The sequence below is a fragment of the Budorcas taxicolor genome, chromosome 5, assembly GCF_023091745.1.
Source record: "Budorcas taxicolor isolate Tak-1 chromosome 5, Takin1.1, whole genome shotgun sequence".
Lineage (NCBI taxonomy): Eukaryota > Metazoa > Chordata > Mammalia > Artiodactyla > Bovidae > Budorcas > Budorcas taxicolor.
Window position 1 is genome coordinate 7,916,797 of NC_068914.1, and position 19,747 is coordinate 7,936,543.

Consider the following 19,747-nt stretch of genomic DNA (forward strand, 5'->3'; position numbering starts at 1 on the left):
AGAAGGTGTTCCTTACTTCTACCTCTTCTTGTTACCTATGTCCAAACTTTCATTGGCTAATAATGGGCTGTAATATTCTATCAGGTGAGGTCATGTCATATCACAGATGACAAGAGAATGGAGAAAGGACCAGAGTGGCAGGACCTGAATAATTATGGGAAGTAGAACAAATAACCAAGGGAAAGTTTTGGTTAAGTCCTGATTCTCTCTGGGCACAGTAAATTCCAGTGTATAGGATGGAGTTTCAAGTGAATTTATTAGGAAACCAATGATAGACATGTCCCAGAATCCTAGAAGACTTAGGACTTCCAAGATGAGTTAAAAAAAAAAAAAAGTATACACACTGAAAAAAAAAAATCTTACAATGTTTGAACGTAAAGAAAAAGTAGAGCCTGTTTATTCTGCTATCCCCAAGGTTTCTGGAGGGAATTAGAATCCCAGGAATGAGGGCAAAGAAACTTGTGCCAAGGTGTTAAAAAAATTTTACATCACTTTCAGCTATATAAATTAGATGCTTGGTGTGCAATGTGGCCTTCCTCTCAGAGAAAAATAAAGGAAAACTATGCTTGGAAATTGTCCTAGAAGAAGGTAATATTCTCTAAGTCTCTGATGAGAACTACAGCTCCAGTTGGAAGAGTCTTCAAATTTCATTATTCCTTTGTTATTTTTAGACATATATATATATATATATATATATATATATATATATATATATAATAAATATGTGTCCTGGCTGGGCAGGCAGAAAGATAACAGCTTCCTGATTACTCATCTCCCACTGGTTCAGTCCTCTGAGTCTCCCATTATGCATAGAAAGTTGAACAGTGTTTCCATGAAAACCTCTGACACCTTGCTGAGCCCCAGGAGGATGTGCTCATCACTGAGCCCACTTGCAGCCCACGCAAGGAGAGGCTAACAGCTCTGAAGACAGAAATCCTCTAGTTACCCAGCTGTTCTCTGTTCTTGTGACTGTTGTTATCAGTCTTTTCTTTAAGTGTGGTACAACTACAGATTATATTCCAAAAATAAGTGATTAACTACTTCTTCATAGTAATTTGCATATTGTTAAATACACAGCTTTCTCCCACACAGCACTTGCAAGGTGACTCTCCTAATGCCCTGCTGAGTGTGATTAACCCTCTTGTGCTCAGGGAACTCTACTCACCTTGTAGCTACCCTGCCTGTAAGTTTCAGTGTGTAGACATCCTAGGTGTTCACAACAACAAGCCTTCAGTGAGTATTTACTTTTTAAACACTATGCTGCCTTCTTTACAGTATTATCCCACTAATCCTTAAATTCTCTAAGGTAGACATTATTTTTGGCCATATTTTAGCTATATTTTACCAAAATGGAAATCAAGGCTGAATGTAATTTCCCTAATAATACTGAATAAGCAACTGGCAGACTGAAGATGTGAATACAGCTTAGGCTGATGCATGTAAAATCCTGACCATGAAACCATGTAGCCTGTTAAGAACATAAAGAGCTATGGACTGCAGCAGGGCACAACATTCCCAGTTCACCTCAAGCAGTTTCACCATCTAGGGGGAGGACCACATGGGTCAACGTGCTGGGTGGTGAAAAGCATGCAATTTAAAGTAGAACTGTAGAGATGCAAAGACCCGTTGTCAATTTCCTACTGTGGGGCTTTGACAAATCAATACTTTAAAATCAAATTCTGATGCGATTTGAAAAATTGAGCAATAATGCATAATTTCAGTTGTTGTGAGGATTGGGAGATAAGGAATGAAAACCCCAGTATCCCTGATGAAGTGTTCAAAACTGAACACTAACAACTACCACAGTCAAGAGTTGCTTAGGAGACACAACAATGAAATATAATGTGGTATCCTGGGGGTGGGGGGAAACAACAGCAAAAAGACACATGAGGTAAAAACTAAGGATATATGAGCTTTAGTTAGTAACACTATTCCACCATTGTTCCACTGTTTGTGGCAAAGGCAGCATACTAATGAAAGACATTAAAAATAGGGGAAATTGTGTCTGGGCTATATCGAATCTATCTGTACTATTTTCATGGCAATTTCAAAAATCTAAACCTATTCTGAAATAGTTTATTAAAAATAATAGTTACTAATTTTGGATTCTTATCTGAGGCTCTATTATTTCTTAAAAGTGCTGTTCTTTTTGAAGATCGACACACACAACATGAAGACAAGTATCACAGACTATATTTGGAAACCGATCCATTTTTAGAAGGGCAAATGGGTAGAAAAATACAAGTCCAAAGAAAAGCAATTACTTGTTGGCTTGGATTCCAGACAAGCTGTAGGAACAGAATCTATGCCAGCTTCTCAAGGCCTGTCTACCTTACAAGAAACCAAGCAGTATAATAGTTTTATCTGTATTTCTTAAGGGCAGATTAGGTCATTTACATAAATAAAATACCTTTGCCAATGTTATTTGTAACATGTATATGTAAACATATATGTATATACACATGCATACTTATAAATACGTGTGTATATTTTTAATTCTACTTTAATGAAGTCGCTTAGTCGTGTCCGACTCTTTGCGACCCATAGACTGTAGCCTACAAGGCTCCTCCCTCCATGGGATTCTCCAGGCAAGAGTACTGGAGTGGGTTGCCATTTCCTTCTCCAGGGGATCTTCCCAACCCAGGGATTGAACCTGGGTCTCCTGCATTGCAGGCAGACACTTTACCGTCTGAGCCACCAGGGAAGTCCTTCAGAAAACAAACAAACAAAAAAAAAAAAACAATGCTTTTGGCAGAAGATTTGGTTTCTTGGCAAGGTAAGCATAGGGCATATTCTAGATGTCCATACTAACTGGTGAACCAAGGTAGATTTTATAGTGTTCATATTTCACATTTGGCTAAAACCTTTATGGGTATCAAATAAAATACTATAAAAAGAATAGAGTTTTGTTTTGTTTTTTTTCATAAAAGGTTAGATGTTCAGCAGTGACCTCTCTTTTCAGAAGAGTTAATTCCTTAGTGACAGGCTGATGTTGAGCCTTTAATTCTGGCAGGCCATCAAAAAATGCAAAGAACACAGAGTGTTCATGATCACAGAGAAGAATGATCACTATGTGCATCAAAGATGAACCACACACACACATACATGGATGCACACGCTGTACACACTCACCACAGGCTACCAAAGATTCAGAGTCATTTAAGGATGTCTGATGGGCCCATGTACACAAAATCCTTCTGCCTAGAGCTCAGACTGAGAACTTAAAGACAAAGTGCTTCCTCTGAGAAGTAACCTTTGAACCCTTGAGAGAAATGGTCTTACTTGCTTTTGAAGTAGAACGCTGCACAGAACATGCCCACGATGACAATTCCAAAGATGATACATGAAATTGACAGCACCTGCCTTTGATAAACTTCTTCACTCTCTGCGAATTTAAAAAAGAGAATTAGAACGGAAGTTAGCATGGCTCAGCAGACACAATCTCCATAGTTGTATTTTTGAGCTGGTAGGAGCCTTTCAAAGCCAAGTTTTTTTGTTCCTATCATCATTAGGAAAACACGAGGACATTACTACAATTCAGTGTCTTTGCAGTGGTCTACAGGACAGCTGTTATTTTCTTTTTGTATCTGCATGGGTAAATAGAACTCATGTATGGATATCACAATTATGAATCTTGTCAAAAGAATTTTCATGACTTTAAGACATAGTAGGAGCATTTAAACATGATGGTGGGGGTCCCAAATAATCTGCTATCAGAAACTTCCTATTCCAGTGATGACCTCCAATTTATGTGATACTGATGACTGTGTTTTCTGATTTGGTCCCTGGCTGTCAGTCTCCCATTCATCCGCCCACCACTATGACTGACATCATGAATGAAAAAGGACTTCAATGTCCATGTGAATATTTACTTAGTCATCCTGTGACCTCCTCAGTACCAATAACCTGGCAAAATAACCTCAACCTCTACTACCACGGTTATATCGTAGAGCTTCTTAATGTAGAAAAACAAGAATTCAAAAACAAACCATTTCAATTTTTGGACATTAACATTTATACTTCTAGCACACTTGCTGAAATATGTCAACTGCAACAGTTCTTTCATCTCATCAAGACCTTTCATCCATAGGTCTCAGAACTTTCTGTTAATTATCCTCCTCTTGTCTTCATTAATTTCTTTACATTGCACAAGACACTCTGGTCTATTTACCTTCCTTCCTTCTTTGTCCCTCCCTCTCTCTCTTTCATCTTTCCTTCTCTCCTTTCTTCTTCCTTTCGGTATTCCTCTCTCCCCTTTCCCTCCTTTCTTCTCTCTTTTTTCCCTTCCATCCATCCACTCATCATGCACTGTATTTCTCTTTGGATATGACTGTACATTTTAAAGTTTTTTTTTTGTTGTTGTTATTGTTGCTGTGTTCCTTCAGTAGTATGTTAGGAAACAATGTACTATAAGAACTATTCTCTCTCCTTTCCCCTCTTAGGCTTTATTTCCATTTTTAATGTCTTTATTCAGACTGGACTATCAAAAAAAATAAAGAGAAAGCAAACCTAAGAGAATATCACATTATCCACATTTTTGAATAAATGAAAAGGGGCAATTATGTGGCCCTGGCAAGACTTGGTTGACATTTAAATTTGGAAAGATTCAAATTAAAGAGAAAAAAAGTATGTCATTGAGACCTTGTTTGGACATATACCATCTTAAAGAATGCCATTCTTTTCAATCTTCCAAGTGAACTTGTAAACAAGTAGGTAGATCTACCAAGTTATAAAGAATTTCACTTCACTAAGTTGCTCTGAGTTGGTGACTCTAATGGAATAAGTATGACTTACAGATAATAATCTACTCCACCCTGCTTCTGCCAATAAAAAGAACTATGAAGATGATGGATTATAGTACCTATGAAAACAGAAGAGGTAAGACTGTTTTCACTACAAGAATGATTTCTGCATAAAATCAACAGGGTGTTTTTGTTCATTTTTTGAATCTAGTCAAATATAGCTTGGGAAAATGCACAAAATCAAGTCTGAGTTTAAATCAAGAGTGAAAGTAAAACTCCAAAGACTGTGAATGGATTTATAGACCCAGATGGAGTTACAGTGCTGGTACTCTCAATGCCTTTGGTTCAGAGTGCTGCCCAAGAACAAGCCTGGAGAAGGACAGGAAGCAAGGGGTTGGAAGCCTGGCAATTTTTGCGTTTGACTTTCATTTTAGCCACCTCTAATATGAGTAGCAAAAGATATATTACTTTACCTTTATAAATTTTAATTTCTACCTAAATAAAGGCTGCTGCCACTGCTACTGCTGCTAAGTCGCTTCAGTCGTGTCCAACTCTGTGCAACCCCATAGATGGCCTCCCACCAGGCTCCTCTGTCCCTGGGATTCTCCAGGCAAGAATACTGGAGTGGGTTGCCATTTCCTTCTCCAATGCATGAAAGTGAAAAGTGAAAGTGAAGTCGCTCAGTCATGTCCGACTCTGTGTGACCCCATAGATGGCCTCCCACCAGGCTCCTCTGTCCCTGGGATTCTCCAGGCAAGAATACTGGGTATTTCCAGTGATATAAAATGCTGACTGTAATAAATATTGTAACAAGGAGGTATATAATCTGACAAAAGATATCACATGGAAAATTGACCTATTCACAGAGTCCAGAGAACAGAGATTTTAAATATAAAACAGGATCCAATTAGGCAAGAGGAATAGGGATGGGCAAAGTGGTCCAGGAAGAGAAGACAAGTTGTGCAAAGGCTCTTTGCTAGGATATAAAATGGCAGGTTCAAAAATCTGGAAGGTTTTTACTCTACCACTGGGCCTTTGCAAAAGTTATATTCTATTCCCCACCAGCTTAGCTTCCCAGCTGGTGCCAGTGGTAATGAATCCACCCGCCAAGGCAGGCAACACAAGGGACAAAGGTTTGACCCCTGGCTTGGAAGATCCCTGGAGGAGGAAATGGCAAGCTACTCTGGTGTTCTTGGATGAAGAACTCCATGGACAGAGGAGCCTGGTGGGCTACAGTCCATGGGGTTGCAAAGAGTCAGACACAGCTGAGTGAGCATGTGCACGATGCACAACCAGCTTAGCAGAGCAACACAGACACAACAGGAACATGGTACACAGTGAGCATGTCTTTACAACAGCAGGAAGGCACTGAAAAATTTGGCAGAGGAGAGTGATGTGATAATATTTGCATTTTTTCCCTGCAATTTACAGAAAAGATTAGGAAGGGTAAAGTAAATGCAGAGTCCTGTTAGAAGGCAATTATATCAGCTTAGACATCATGAGAAACACTGCGCTGGAAGAAGCACAAGCTGGAATCAAGATTGCTGGGAGAAATATCAATAACTTCAGATATGCAGATGACACCAACCTTATGGCAGAAAGTGAAGAGGAACTAAAAAGCCTTTTGATGAAAGTGAAAGAGGAGAGTGAAAAAGTTGGCTTAAAACTCAACATTTAGAAAACTAAGATCATGGCATCTGGTCCCATCACTTCATGGGAAATAGATGGGGAAACAGTGGGAACAGTGGCTGACTTTATTTTGGGGGGCTCCAAAATCACTGCAGATGGTGATTTCAGCCATGAAATTAAAAGATGCTTGCTTCTTGGAAGGAAAGTTATGACCAACCTAGATAGCATTCAAAAGCAGAGACATTACTTTGCCAACAAAAGTCCGTCTAGTAAAGGCTATGGTTTTTCAGTGGTCATGTTTGGATGTGAGAGTTGGACTGTGAAGAAAACTGAGCGCCGAAGAATTGATGCTTTCAAACTGTGGTGTTGGAGAAGACTCTTGAGAGTTCCTTGGACTGCAAGGAGGTCCAACCAGTCCATCCTAAAGGAGATCAGTCCTGGGTGTTCATTGGAAGGACTGATGCTGAAGCTGAAACTCCAAGACTTTGCCCACCTCATCATGTGAAGAGTTGACTCATTTGAAAAGACCCTGATGCTGGGAGGGATTGAGGGCAGGAGGAGAAGGGGACAACAGAGGATGAGATGGCTGGATGGCATCACTGACTCAATGGACATGAGTTTGAGTAGACTCCAGGAGTTGGTGATGGATAGGGAGGCCTGGCATGCTGCGATTCATGGGGTTGCAAGGAGTTGGATGCAACTGAGCGACTGAACTGAACAGAACTGAGACATGATGGATACTTCTATGGTAACAGTAACAACCATGATGAACAGTAAAAAAAATAAAAATAAAAAAGATGAAAAGCAGTTAAATTGAAAAGGCTTAATGGACTAGACAATGATACTCTTAACTAAGATGGAGTATATCAGAGAGGAATCAGACTTATAAAGAAAGATATCAAATTCAGTTGGACTTATGCATGTATGTGTTGGTCACTCAGTCGTGTCTGACTCTTTGCAACCCCATGGACTGTGGCCCACCAGGCTTCTCTGTCCATGGGATTTTCCAGGCAAGAATACTGGAGTGGGTTGCCATGTCCTTCTCCAAGGGATCTTCCCAACCCAGGGATCAAACCCAGATATCCTGCATTGCAGGCAGATTCTTTACTGTCTGGGGAAGCCCAATGTTGGACTTGGTGAGTTTTTAAAAACCTATAACATATCCAACTAGAGGTGTAAGGTAGACATTTAAATATACAGATTTGAGTTAAGATAAAATGACAGAGTTCCAGATATAAATATTCAGGGTTATGCATATACTTAAACCAAGTGCGTCGACAAGACAGCCCCAAGAGAAAATATAGAGTAATAAGGGAAGACTGTCTAAGATAGAGCTTTGAGAGACTCAAAAATTTCATGGAAGGGTAGATGAGGATGCTGTAGAGCAGATAAAAAACAGATCAGCCAACCAGGAAAGGATAAAAAAAAAAGAAAAGAAAAGAAAATACACAACAACAATAAAATATGACAATATCATAGAAGAAAACATATGGAGTTTTTCTAGAAGAATAGGCTATTGAATGTTTCTGAAAGATCAAATGAAATACAGTCCTTTAATTCAGGGACATAGAGGTTCCTGGAGAATCTGTATGAGCAATTTGAGCCCACACAATGCCCTGGGGTCTCTGCCATGTTCTTCCACATACTGTAAGGCAAACGCTCTTTCTTCAGACCCACCACATGTTCTACCACTTCGCCTGGATTGAGAGTCTAGAATTCTAGCCCGACTCTAGAAAGCAGAGAATGCCTTATTTTTAATGAGGCTACCATTACTTTCACTGCATATGTGTTGTGAGGATTGAGTGAATTATAATATACTGAGTACTGCAGTGCCTAACTTGGAATAATCATTAAGTATTAGGCAGAATCATATGAAATTGCCATGGGGGGCAATAAATGACTGGACATTGACCATTTAATTTGGCTCCATCTAGGGAACATTGATATTTTTGCATTTCATTAATGCAAACAGATTATGAAGTCATTTTGAGGGCAAAAACCAATCTCTCATTCGACAGGAATTAGTAAAGGTTGTTTGCATTGTCTCCCAATTCTGTACCGTTTCCTCTTCTGTTATACACAGGACTTGCTCTTGATCAAATTTCATATTATCAAGATGGAAACAGAGAAGGTAGTAATGTTATGGTAAGTTTTTAGAAACTGACATTGGACCAGTAGAAGAAAATCCTTTAGGCAGGCAGCCTACCCCAAAACTCTGAAAAACACCATGCTTCCCTGTGCTGATCCCACTCTTCTCTTGAACCTACCTCTCAGGAAGCAGTGTGGTTGGCTGGTGTGAACCCCTCTGTTTAAACACCAGCTACAACTGTTTTTATCTTCTTTCATCTATTGTCTTTATCGATAATGGGGAAAATGCTACACACTTCACATACTTGTTCAACATGTGCTTTATGTGTGTGCATGCTAGTCGTGTCCGACACTTTGTGACCCCATGGACAGTAACCTGCCAGGGTCATCTATCCATGGGACTTTCCAGGCAAGAAACACTGGAGTGAGTTGCCTTCCCTCCCATAGGATCGAACTCATCTCTCTTGTGTCTCCTGCATTGGCGGACAGATTCTTTACCACTGAGCCACCTGGGAAGCCAGGAAAACACAAATAAACGGTCTGAGTGGCATGTAATGGATACATAAAATGTCAGTTTCCTTCCTTTCCCCTTTTTCTCCTGAAGCCAGCATTGAACCAAACAAAACGAAACAACTGCTTTGAAAAGACTCTATCTCTCTTATGCAAAACTCACCTTACCCACAGGCAGTCAGTGATTCGCTGTCTTAGGGTCTCTCTCCCTGTGCCCTGAGATGTATACTGAAGGAATTTATTTTTATGTCATTTTCTTTACTCATGGTTCCTTTTAATTTTACTTGTGGTGATTGAATTTTTCCACTAGTAATTTTATATTTCCTAACTAGAGACGGTCCCATCACTTCATGGCAAATAGATGGGGAAACACTGGAAACAGTGACAGACTTTATTTTCTTGGGCTGTAAAATCACTGCAGATAGTTACTGCAGCCATGAAATAAAAACAAACAAACAAACAAAAACCCACTTGTTCCTTGGAAGAAAAGTTATGACAAACCTCAACAGCGTATTAAAAAGCAGAGACATTACTTTGCACACAAAGATCCATAGAGTCTAAGTTATGGGTTTTTTCAGTAGTCATGTATGGATGTGAGAGTTGACCATAAAGAAGGCTGAGTGCCGAAGAATTGATGCTTTTAAACTATGATCTTGGAGAAGACTCTTGACAGTCCCTTGGATTGCTAGGACATCAAACCAGTCAATCCTAAAGGAAATCAACCCTGAATATTCATTGGAAGGACTGATGCTGAAAGCTCCAATACGTTGGCCACCTGATGCAAAGAGCTGACACATTAGAAAAGACCCTGATGCTGGCAAAGATGGAAGGCAGGAGGAGAAGGGGATGACAGAGGATGAGATGGTTGAATGGCATCATTGATTCAATGGACATGAATTTAAGCAAGCTCTGGGGGATGGTGAAGGACAAGCAAGCCTGGCATGCTGCAATCCATGGGGTTGCAAAGAGTCGGGCATGACTGAGCAACTGAACAGCAACAACAACCCAGGTATTTTAGCAGATGCAATGCAAGTGTTCCTCCTTGGGGAAGGGCTATGTCTTTCGCCCTCTCCCCCAAACTGACTCTTTGAGAAGGAAAGTGTGCTCCTGATTCCTAGAGACCCAGGATCCTTGGAAAAACTGTGGGTACAGCACCGTTTGCTAAAGCAAGAGACAGCTCACAGCTTAGGTCCTAATGTGCAAGGCTGCTTTTGGAAGCTGTAGCAGTCTTTAGCATACTAAAAATCTCTCTGTGAATCCTTGTTAAGCTCTCCTACATTAAAAAAAAAAATGTCCAAAGAAAATTATAACCTCAGTTTTTATATAGCATTTCCTACTGGATAGCTTGATATTAAGGACAGAAGTATGAGTGACAGCAGCCCTGTATCTGTGAAAGAATGGGACATATTCTACAAGGCAGCCCCCCATCCCTTCCAAGTATGGAGCCCTAGGATCCCACTATCTCTTAGGGATCTTTCCTTTGTACCATCAGTTTTACTTAAGTCTGCAAGAGACAAAACTCAAGCATGATTTGCTGATATGAACTGGCATCCAAGTAATGTGTAAGTCAAACCTGGATACACACACACACAGACACACACCCCTGTAAGCTTGTAAGTCATATATAGAAGCAAAAGCTTTTCTCTAGACCACCTCATAGTCATTATATGCAAATAAGATCCTTTTTGATGCCACCAGTAGGTATCAAATGAAAGCATAATTACTCTGATAGTACATTATAAAAGTCAACCTATCAATATCACCAGGGTTCTGTCTTATTCAGGTATTCATTATCAGAAGCCCTGAAGATAAATGTCTACACAGAGAAACAAAAGTCAGTATAAGACAACAAATTCACTAATGATCTCACCATTTATGAAATTATATTATTCTAGTTTTTCACCATGCCTAATCCTAGCATTTATTTCTATTCATTAAGTCAACCTCATAATCAGGCTAGGTCAGTCTCTCCCTGATTGTAAGCCTCTGAAATTTTGTCCTCATTTAAACTGGATTAAGCTTAAGTAGATTTACTGCAGTTTTAATTATTCTTAGAACAAGAGAGCCTCTTCCCAATTTTGTTCTTAAATAACAACAAGTGCTGTGGATACATTAAAATATTAGGATCTTACAAGGAACTGCAAATGAAATGATAGGTAAAGAGAATGAAAGGAAAGAGCATATTTAGAATGTTAGAAACTGTGATTTTCCCTTTTCAACTTGAAGACAAAAATGACCAAACATCAAATGGCCTGATTACTGCACTGTTAAAGAAAAAAAAAAAAACAAGGTGAAAGAGATCCTGAAGGCAAATGAAACGGGTGCTCACCTTGAGATCAATGAGATTAAACACACACTGGCAAGGAGGAACACTGATAGAGTAAGTGATGAGAATATCAGCAAGACAGAACAAATGACCTCGCCTCACTGCAGTGATCTCCAAGAATGTTGCTTGGGGGAAAATCCAGCTCAAGCATCTCAATACAGAGATGCTGAGATGACCAGGAAGTCCTGAAAGGTTTCATATATTTAGCACGGTGCTATTTCTACCTGTAAGCCCCTTTCTCCTCCCTACTTGCAGAACTCCTACTATTATGGGTGATTCATGTCCCCCATAAGATCCATGAAGTTCTAACCCCAATACCTATAAATATGAACTTCTTTGGATATAGGGTTTTGGCAGATGATCAAGTTGAGGTCATTAGGATATACCCTAACCCAATATTGCTGTGTCTTCATCAAAGAGAGAAATTTGGACACAGATATACATACACAAAGAGAATGTCAAATGAAGATGGAAGCAGAGTTTGAGATGATGCACCCACAAGCCGAGGATAAACATTGCCAGGAAATCACCAGAAGGCAGGAGTCAGGCAGGAAAGATGCTTCCTCACAGCCTTAAGAAAGAACAAACCCCACCTACACCTTGATCTTGGACTTCCAGCCTCCAGAGCTGCGAGACAATACATTTCTGTTTGACCATCAATTTGTGATACTTTGTTATGGACAATCCCAGCAAACTAATATAGCCACTAATTAAATGAATACCATTGGAATAAATCCTATACAGTGTAAATACTGTCAGATCTGAAAACTCTTCTCAAGTGCCCATGTGCATCCATTCTGTATCTTCTCCTAACTGCCCTGTCTTGTGCCAAAGATGCACATATCTGTTTTCCTGCAGCCCAGTCTGCATGCATGCATGCTAAGTTGCTGCAGTCATGTCCAACTCTTTGCGACCCTATGGACTTTAGCCCACCAGGCCCCGCTGTGCACAGGATTCTTCAGACAAGAATACTGGAATGAGTTGCCATTCCCTTCTCCAGGGGATCTTCCTGACCCAGGAATCGAAACTGTGTCTCCTGAGGCTCCTGCATTATAGGAGGAATCTTTATCATTAGCTACCAGGGAAGCTCCTGGCCCCATCTGAGAGGCCCACAAAGGCAAGGGCACCTTCATTACTGGACTCCACAAGGCTTCTGCTTGTTCTGTACCAGGGAGGGTACTCAGCAGGCCTTTTTTGAACTCATCAGCTTCTGGTTTGCATGTCTAATGACACTGTGCTGGTTAAGACCTCTGCCTGGTAGAGTAATAAAAAGAGGCAACATTTTCTTGGGAGGATCCTCAGGGATTTATTCTGTTGCTCTTTGCTATTCCACTGTGGAAAGGCATCATTTAAAATACTTTGAAAATATAAAATAATTACTTCATAATAAAATGTTAATGTTCAAAATTATATTTTATCATATTTCCATACAATGTGCTTTGAGATGTGCATTATACATAAAATTTGATATTTAAGGAGAAATAGCAATTTAAAATCATAAACACATTTACTCTCAACCTGTAATTTCCTTTTCTTCCCCCACACTCCCCACCAAATATAAACCTTCCCTATAACAATCCCTTATCTCTCTCCTTCCTTTCCCGAACAGTATAGCTCTGACTGACTATAGATAAGCGAATACTATGAAACAACGAGGAAAACAAAATGAAAAGCCATGAGTCTTCTCGCTGGTGTGTTTAACGTGCATTGGCTTTCCAAGTGCTATTTCTCCCACAAATAAATTTAAGCAAAAGCAAATTGAATCAAAATAAATCTATTGGCAAGTTTTCAATACCAGATTGGGTTGCCATATCCTTCTCCAGGGGATCTTTCTGACCTGAAGGATTGAACCCATAGCCCCTGCATTAGCAGGTGGATACTTTACCATAGAGCCCTTAGGGCAGAGAAGCCTGGCTGGTTACAGTCCATGGGGGTTACAAAAGAGTCAGACATGAGTTAGCAACTAAACAATGATAACAAAGAGCTTTCAACACTAACTAAAACCAGTCTCTTACTTCTGGCTTCACTGTTAAAAGACCCGAGAACTTCCTTTTCTCTAAACCTGTGATAACTGTCCCCCAGTCCATACCCTTAACCCCAGTTTTGTCTCTTAGGATTCACTGTTCATTGGCAAAGTCACATTCTAAGAGCAAGACATGTGACATGTGACTTGGAATGATAACATGCTATTTTCATGACAATGGGGAGTATCTGACTTAGAGATTTATAGGAATTTTAACTGTTTGACCTGTTTTGATGGAGTAAGAAGTCTAATTCACTAAATTCATGTCAACTTTGCTTCACAGAACACTCAGGCCCAATGTAACACCCAACACTTCCCAGCCTGGTTTAATGGATCTCCATCTCCCTCAGCTAGGCAAGATGTTAGAGGAATCTAACTCCTATTGCCTGAAATATTAGGGGTGACCTGGCATGATTTAAAACATCATTGGCAAAGTCAGCTGTACAAACAGCTTATAGATCATGCCAGGTCACTACTAATACTTAAGGCAATAGGAGTTATATCCCTTTAATTTACATCTTACAATCATAATGAAGACAGTATCATTCAACATGGAATATCCATAAAAATATTAGTAAAATGTCCATCAGCAGATGAATGAACAAAGAAGATATATATATATATATATATGTATATAGTCAAAGCTACGGTTTTTCCAGTAGTCATGTATGAATGTGGGAGTTGGACCATAAAGAAGGCTGAGTGCCAAAGAATTGATGCCTTTAAACTATGATGTTGGAGAAGACTCTTGAGAGTCCCTTGGATTGCTAGGAGAACAAGCCAGTCAAATCTAAAGGAGATCAATCCTGAATATTCATTGGAAGGATTGATGCTGATGCTGAAGCTCCAATACTTTGGCTACCTGAAGTGAAAAGCCAACTAGTTAGAAAAGATCTTGATGCTGAGAAAGATGGAAGATGGGGAGAAAGAGAAGACAGAGTACGAGATGGCTGGATGGCATCACTGACTCAACGGTCATGAGTTTGAGCAAGCTCTGGGAAATGGTGAAGGACAGGAAAGCCTGGCATGCTGCAGTCCATGGGGTGGCAACAAGTCAGACATGACTGAGCAACTGAACAACAAAACAAATACACACACACACACACACACACACACACACACACACAGAGGAATATTACTCAGTCATAAAAATGAAATAATGCCATTTGCAGCAACATGGATGGACCTAGAGATTATCATATTAAGTTCAGTTCAGTTCAGTTCAGTTCAGTCGCTCAGTCGTGTCCGACTCTTTGTGACCCCATGTTAGTAATACCATTTATCACTTACATGTGGAAGCCTAGAAGAAAAAAAGATACAAATGAACTGATTTACAAAACAGAAACAGACTTACAGACTTAGAAAACAAACTTATGGTTATTAAAGGGGATAAAAGGGGTTAGGAGAGAAATTAAGAGTTAGGGATTAGCATATACAGACCACTATATATAAAATAGATAAACAACAATGACCTACTGTATAGCACAGGGAACTATATTCAATATCTTATAATAACGTATAATGGAAAAGAATCTGAAACAGAATGTACATATACATATGTGTGTGTGTGTGTGTATATATTTATATACATGTATAACCGACTCACTTTTCTGTTCACCTAAAACTAGCACAACATTGTAAATTGACTATACTTCAATAAAAAAATAAAAATAAAAACTTCACAAGTTCTGATGTTAGAAAGACATGGGTCAAGTGATCCTTTTGTTATTACAAAATATGACTTTTGAGTCTCATGCCTTTTACCTAAACGAAGTTGAGAGTCATTATTGATAAACAATAATCTTAAATTCTAGTTATCCATTTCTATCCTTCCCAGATAAGTTAAAAGAAGGAAAATGTCATCTGGCAGTGATATCAACAGGAGCTTGGTGACAAGTTTATCTCAGCAGGGAGTGAGTTATGGGATCCAAGAAGAAAATAGGGTTAGTATAGAGAGGTAATTACAGTAAAGGTTCAACAGAGACTAAAGCAATAGAGGATATTTCCAAAGAATCTCTGGAAGATATACACAGAAGTGAGATAAACCACACATGACTCATAAGGGAAGTGATTCAAGCATCCAGCTATAACTGAATTGAATAGATTTTTAAGGTCTCTGGAAAATTCTTAAGCCTCTACGGTGCTTATATAATCTTTAAGAAAAATACGTGGAAAATTCAGGTCTACTCTGTAAAAAGCAGAGACATTACTTTGCCAACAAAGGTCCATCTAGTCAAGGCTATGGTTTTTCCAGTAGTCATGTATGGATGTGAGAGTTGGACGGTGAAGAAAGCTGAGCACTGAAGAATTGATGCTTTTGAACTGTGGTGTTGGAGAAGACTCTTGAGAGTCCCTTGGACTGCAAGGAGATCCATCCAGTCCATTCTAAAGATCAGTCCTGGGTGTTCATTGGAAGGACTGATGCTGAAGCTGAAACTCCAGTACTTTGGCCACCTCATGCGGAGAGCTGACTCAATGGAAAAGACTCTGATGCTGGGAGGAATTGGGGGCAGGAAGAGAAGGGGATGACAGAGGGTGAGATGGCTGGATGGCATCACTGACTCGATGGGTGTAAGTCTGAGTGAACTCCGGAAGATGGTGATGGACAGGGAGGCCTGGTGTGCTGCGATTCATGGGGTCGCAAAGAGTCGGACACAACTGAGCGACTGAGCTGAACTGAGCTGTCCTGGTCACATCACAGCAGTTGTTCTTTCAACACTGGTTGTGTCCAGACTGCTGGAGTCTGCTCTCTTGCCCACATGCCCATTTGTGTTTACAGAGAAAACTCTCTTTGGCATGATGTCGCTGCTGTTTAGTCAGTAAGTTGTGTCCTGCAGTCCATGGTTTTATTTAAAGATAAATAAGGTAGATTTATACAAATCCTCTATCTAGCTGAGTGGCTAGGCATATGAAAATAAATATGAAAGACTGTGATAAATGTTTCAGAGATATGAACAGAGTGACATCAGCAAGTTGAGTATAGTCCATACCACCAAAGGCAAGCTACAGATTCAATGCAATCCCTATCAATATTTCAATGACACTTTTTTTTTTACAGAAAATAGAAAAACAATCCTAAAATTCTTATGGAAACACAAGAGACCTTGCATACCCAAAGCAGTCCTGAGAAAAGAATGGAGCTAGAGGCATCTAGCATCACATTTTCTGATTTCAAATTATACTGCAAAGCTATAGTAATCAAAACATTCGGTATTGCCGTGAAAATGGACACATAGCCTGATGCAATGAAATAATCTGCCTGTGTATGAGACTGAGAAAGGGCCAATAAAGAATCCAGAGAAAATATTAGGAACAGTTGCCTGAGTGATTCCAAGGGAAGAAAACCACACTTCTTTCTACTTGTGACAATCTCTTGAAGCAATGTAAGAAATCTAGTGTGTTTGTGACATGGTAGATACTTTCTCCCAAAGGGAAAGATACAAGAAGTGGGCATAGCTTTATTCACACTGTCTGCAGGACTTGGCTACAGCATGTGAGAGCCCAGCACTGAGGAGCAGAAGTGCTTTACTCCCTGGATAACAGTGCCATGAATGTTGTCACCTTGCTCAGCTTTCAAGAAACAATCATTTACTGTCTATTTTTCTTCCTTCTGGGCCACCCTCTCCACCAAGGGTCACAATAGCTCAGTGACCTTCTTTCCCCTGAGAACTGTGAGTAGCTGCGTCATAGTTTTCCCATTTAGAGGATGTGATTTGCTTGCTTAGAGATCGTGGGTCTCAGATAGTGTTAAACCCTCAACCTTGAGCTCCCTGGACAGAAGCAGCCAGTGTTTTCTGAATCTTCTCATCCTGTTCAGTTTGATTCTGGCCACAGACAGAGGGCTGCATTGCCAGAGGTGGAAACGACAACCATGTTCTTTGTAACACACACACACACACACACACACACACACACACACACACACAGTCCTCTAGTTCAGGGTGGTGGCAAACCCAGCTATGAGGTCTGCATACTCAAAAAGAAACCAATATCCAAATCAAGAATGCATTCAATTGAAGGGCCCAAACCCACGTGGCTCAGTGATAAAAATAAAAAAATAAATAAAATCTGCCTGTCGATACAGGATATATGGGTTCAGTCCCTCGCTCAGGAACATCAGCTGCAGAAGGAAATGACAACTCACTCCAGTATTCTTGCCTGGAAAATTCCACTGACAGAGGAGCCTGGCAGGCTACAGTCTGTGGGGTTTCGAAGAGTCAGACACAACCCGGTTGCTGAATAACAACAACAAGAGCAGAATATCATGGCATCAAGACCACTGTTGACATACCTTGCTTATATTTACAAAAAGAATACAGACGGGTAATCACTGCATTCAATTAAACAGAGGTTACCCAATTTCCATTGTTGTTGCTAGAGACATTTAGAAGCTAAAATTATACAGAAAATAGAAAACAACTCAAGTAATTGCCATTGTGCAAAAAAGTTTCTGAAATAATTTTCAAGATGCTATCATACCTATATTTAGGGTCTGATTCATATTCACATAAACATATTTATTTGCTTATTTCATTAAGTGGAATTGAATAACATATGCACTCCCTTCCAGAAAAGGTGGTCCCTGTAGAGCAGAGATAATGGGGAAAGCCCAGAAGGGTGGGGGTAGAAATGTGGCAAGACTGACCTCAGAACTATTCTCCAAAGAAAACAAGGGGACTATGAAATAGGGTATGTAGAAGTGAAGCCAGAAATACAAAGCAAGCAAGCAGATCTACTGAATCATCAATTCTGAAGAGTCCCTGCAGAGGAAGAAACAATGTACTGGCCACAGAGTGACAATGATGGGGGAAAGGGAAGTGAAGGAATGAAGAGAAGGAGATGGAGCACGAAATGCTACTTCAGGGGGTTGAGGGACATCCTTGTGGACAGAGGGGAGCTAAGATTGTAACCTGACTGAGGCAAAGGTTCAGCTATGATCCTCTAAACGAGTAAGTCAAAAAGTGTTAGTTCATCAGTTGTGACCAACTCTTTGCGACCCTGTGAATTGTAGCCCACCAGGCTCCACTGTTCATAGAATTCTCCAGGAAAGAATACTGGACTGGGTAGCCATTTCCTTCTCCAGGGGATCTTCCCAAACTAGGAATCAAACCCGGGTCTCCTGGATATGATCCTATCAGTTCAGTTCAGTTCAGTCCGGTCGCTCAGTCGTGTCCGACTCCCCACAACCCCATGAATTGCAGCAAGCCAGGCCTCCCTGTCCATCACCAACTCCTGGAGTTCACCCAAACCCATGTACATTTAGTCAGTGATGCCATCTAACCATCTCATCCTCTGCCATCCCCTTCTCCTCCTGCCCTCAATCTTTCCAAGCATCAGGGTCTTTTCAAATGAGTCAGCTGTTTGCCTCAGGTGGCCAAAGGATTGGAGTTTCAGCCTCAGCATCAGTCCTTCCAATGAATACCCAGGATTGGTCTCCTTTAGGATGGACTGGTTGGACAGGGGATTCTCAACAGTCTTCTCCAACACCACAGTACAAAAGCATTGATTCCTCAGCACTCAGCTTTCTTCAGAGTCCAACTCTCACATCCATACATGACTACTGGAAAAACCATAGCCTTGACTAGATGGACCTTTGTTGGCAAAGTAATGTCTCTCAACAGTCTTCTCCAACACCACAGTACAAAAGCATTGATTCCTCAGCACTCAGTCTTCTCCAACACCACAGTACAAAAGCATTGATTCCTCAGCACTCAGCTTTCTTCAGAGTCCAACTCTCACATCCATACATGACTACTGGAAAAACCATAGCCTTGACTAGATGGACCTTTGTTGGCAAAGTAATGTCTCTGCTTTTTAATGTGGTATCTAGGTTGGTCATAACTTTCCTTTCAAGGAGTAAGTGTCTTTTAATTTCATGGCTGCAATCACCATCTACAGTGATTTTGGAGGCCCCAATAATAAATACTGACACTGTTTCCACTGTTTCCCCATCTATTTCCCATGGAGTGATAGGACCAGATGCCATGATCTTCGTTTTCTGAATGTTGAGCTTTAAGCCAACTTTTTCACTCTCCACTTTCAATTTTAAAGAGGCCTTTTAGTTCCTCTTCACTTTCTTCCATAAGGGTGGTGTCATCTGCATATCTGAGGTTATTGATATTTCTCCCTGCAATCTTGATTCCAGCTTATGCTTCTTCCTGCCCAGTGTTTCTCATGATGTACTCTGCATATAATTTAAATAAGCAGGGTGACAATATACAGCCTTGATGGACTCCTTTTCCTATTTGGAACTAGTCTGTGGTTCCATGTCCAGTTCTAACTGTTGCTTCCTGACCTGCATATAGGTTTCTCAAGAGGCAGGTCAGGTGGTCTGGTATTCCCATCTCTTTCAGAATTTTCCACAGTTTATTGTGGTCCACACAGTCAAAGGCTTTGGCATAGTCAATAAAGCAGAAATAGATGTTTTTC

The 19,747-nt window shown here is 40.3% G+C and overlaps 1 protein-coding gene and 1 non-coding gene across 2 annotated transcripts in view; both read right to left on the reverse strand.

Moving 5' to 3' along the window:
- The window catches only part of NRG3 (neuregulin 3), a 1,234,309-nt gene that overhangs the window by 43,987 nt on the left and 1,170,575 nt on the right, over positions 1 to 19,747 (reverse strand). Inside the window, exon 5 of the mRNA XM_052640716.1 lies at positions 3,283 to 3,385. Coding sequence (XP_052496676.1) covers positions 3,283 to 3,385 — 103 coding nt within the window. The remainder of the gene's footprint in view (positions 1 to 3,282; positions 3,386 to 19,747) is intronic.
- On the reverse strand, positions 2,633 to 2,704 carry TRNAC-GCA (transfer RNA cysteine (anticodon GCA)). Its single transcript has one exon. It is a non-coding gene; the product is annotated as a tRNA-Cys (tRNA).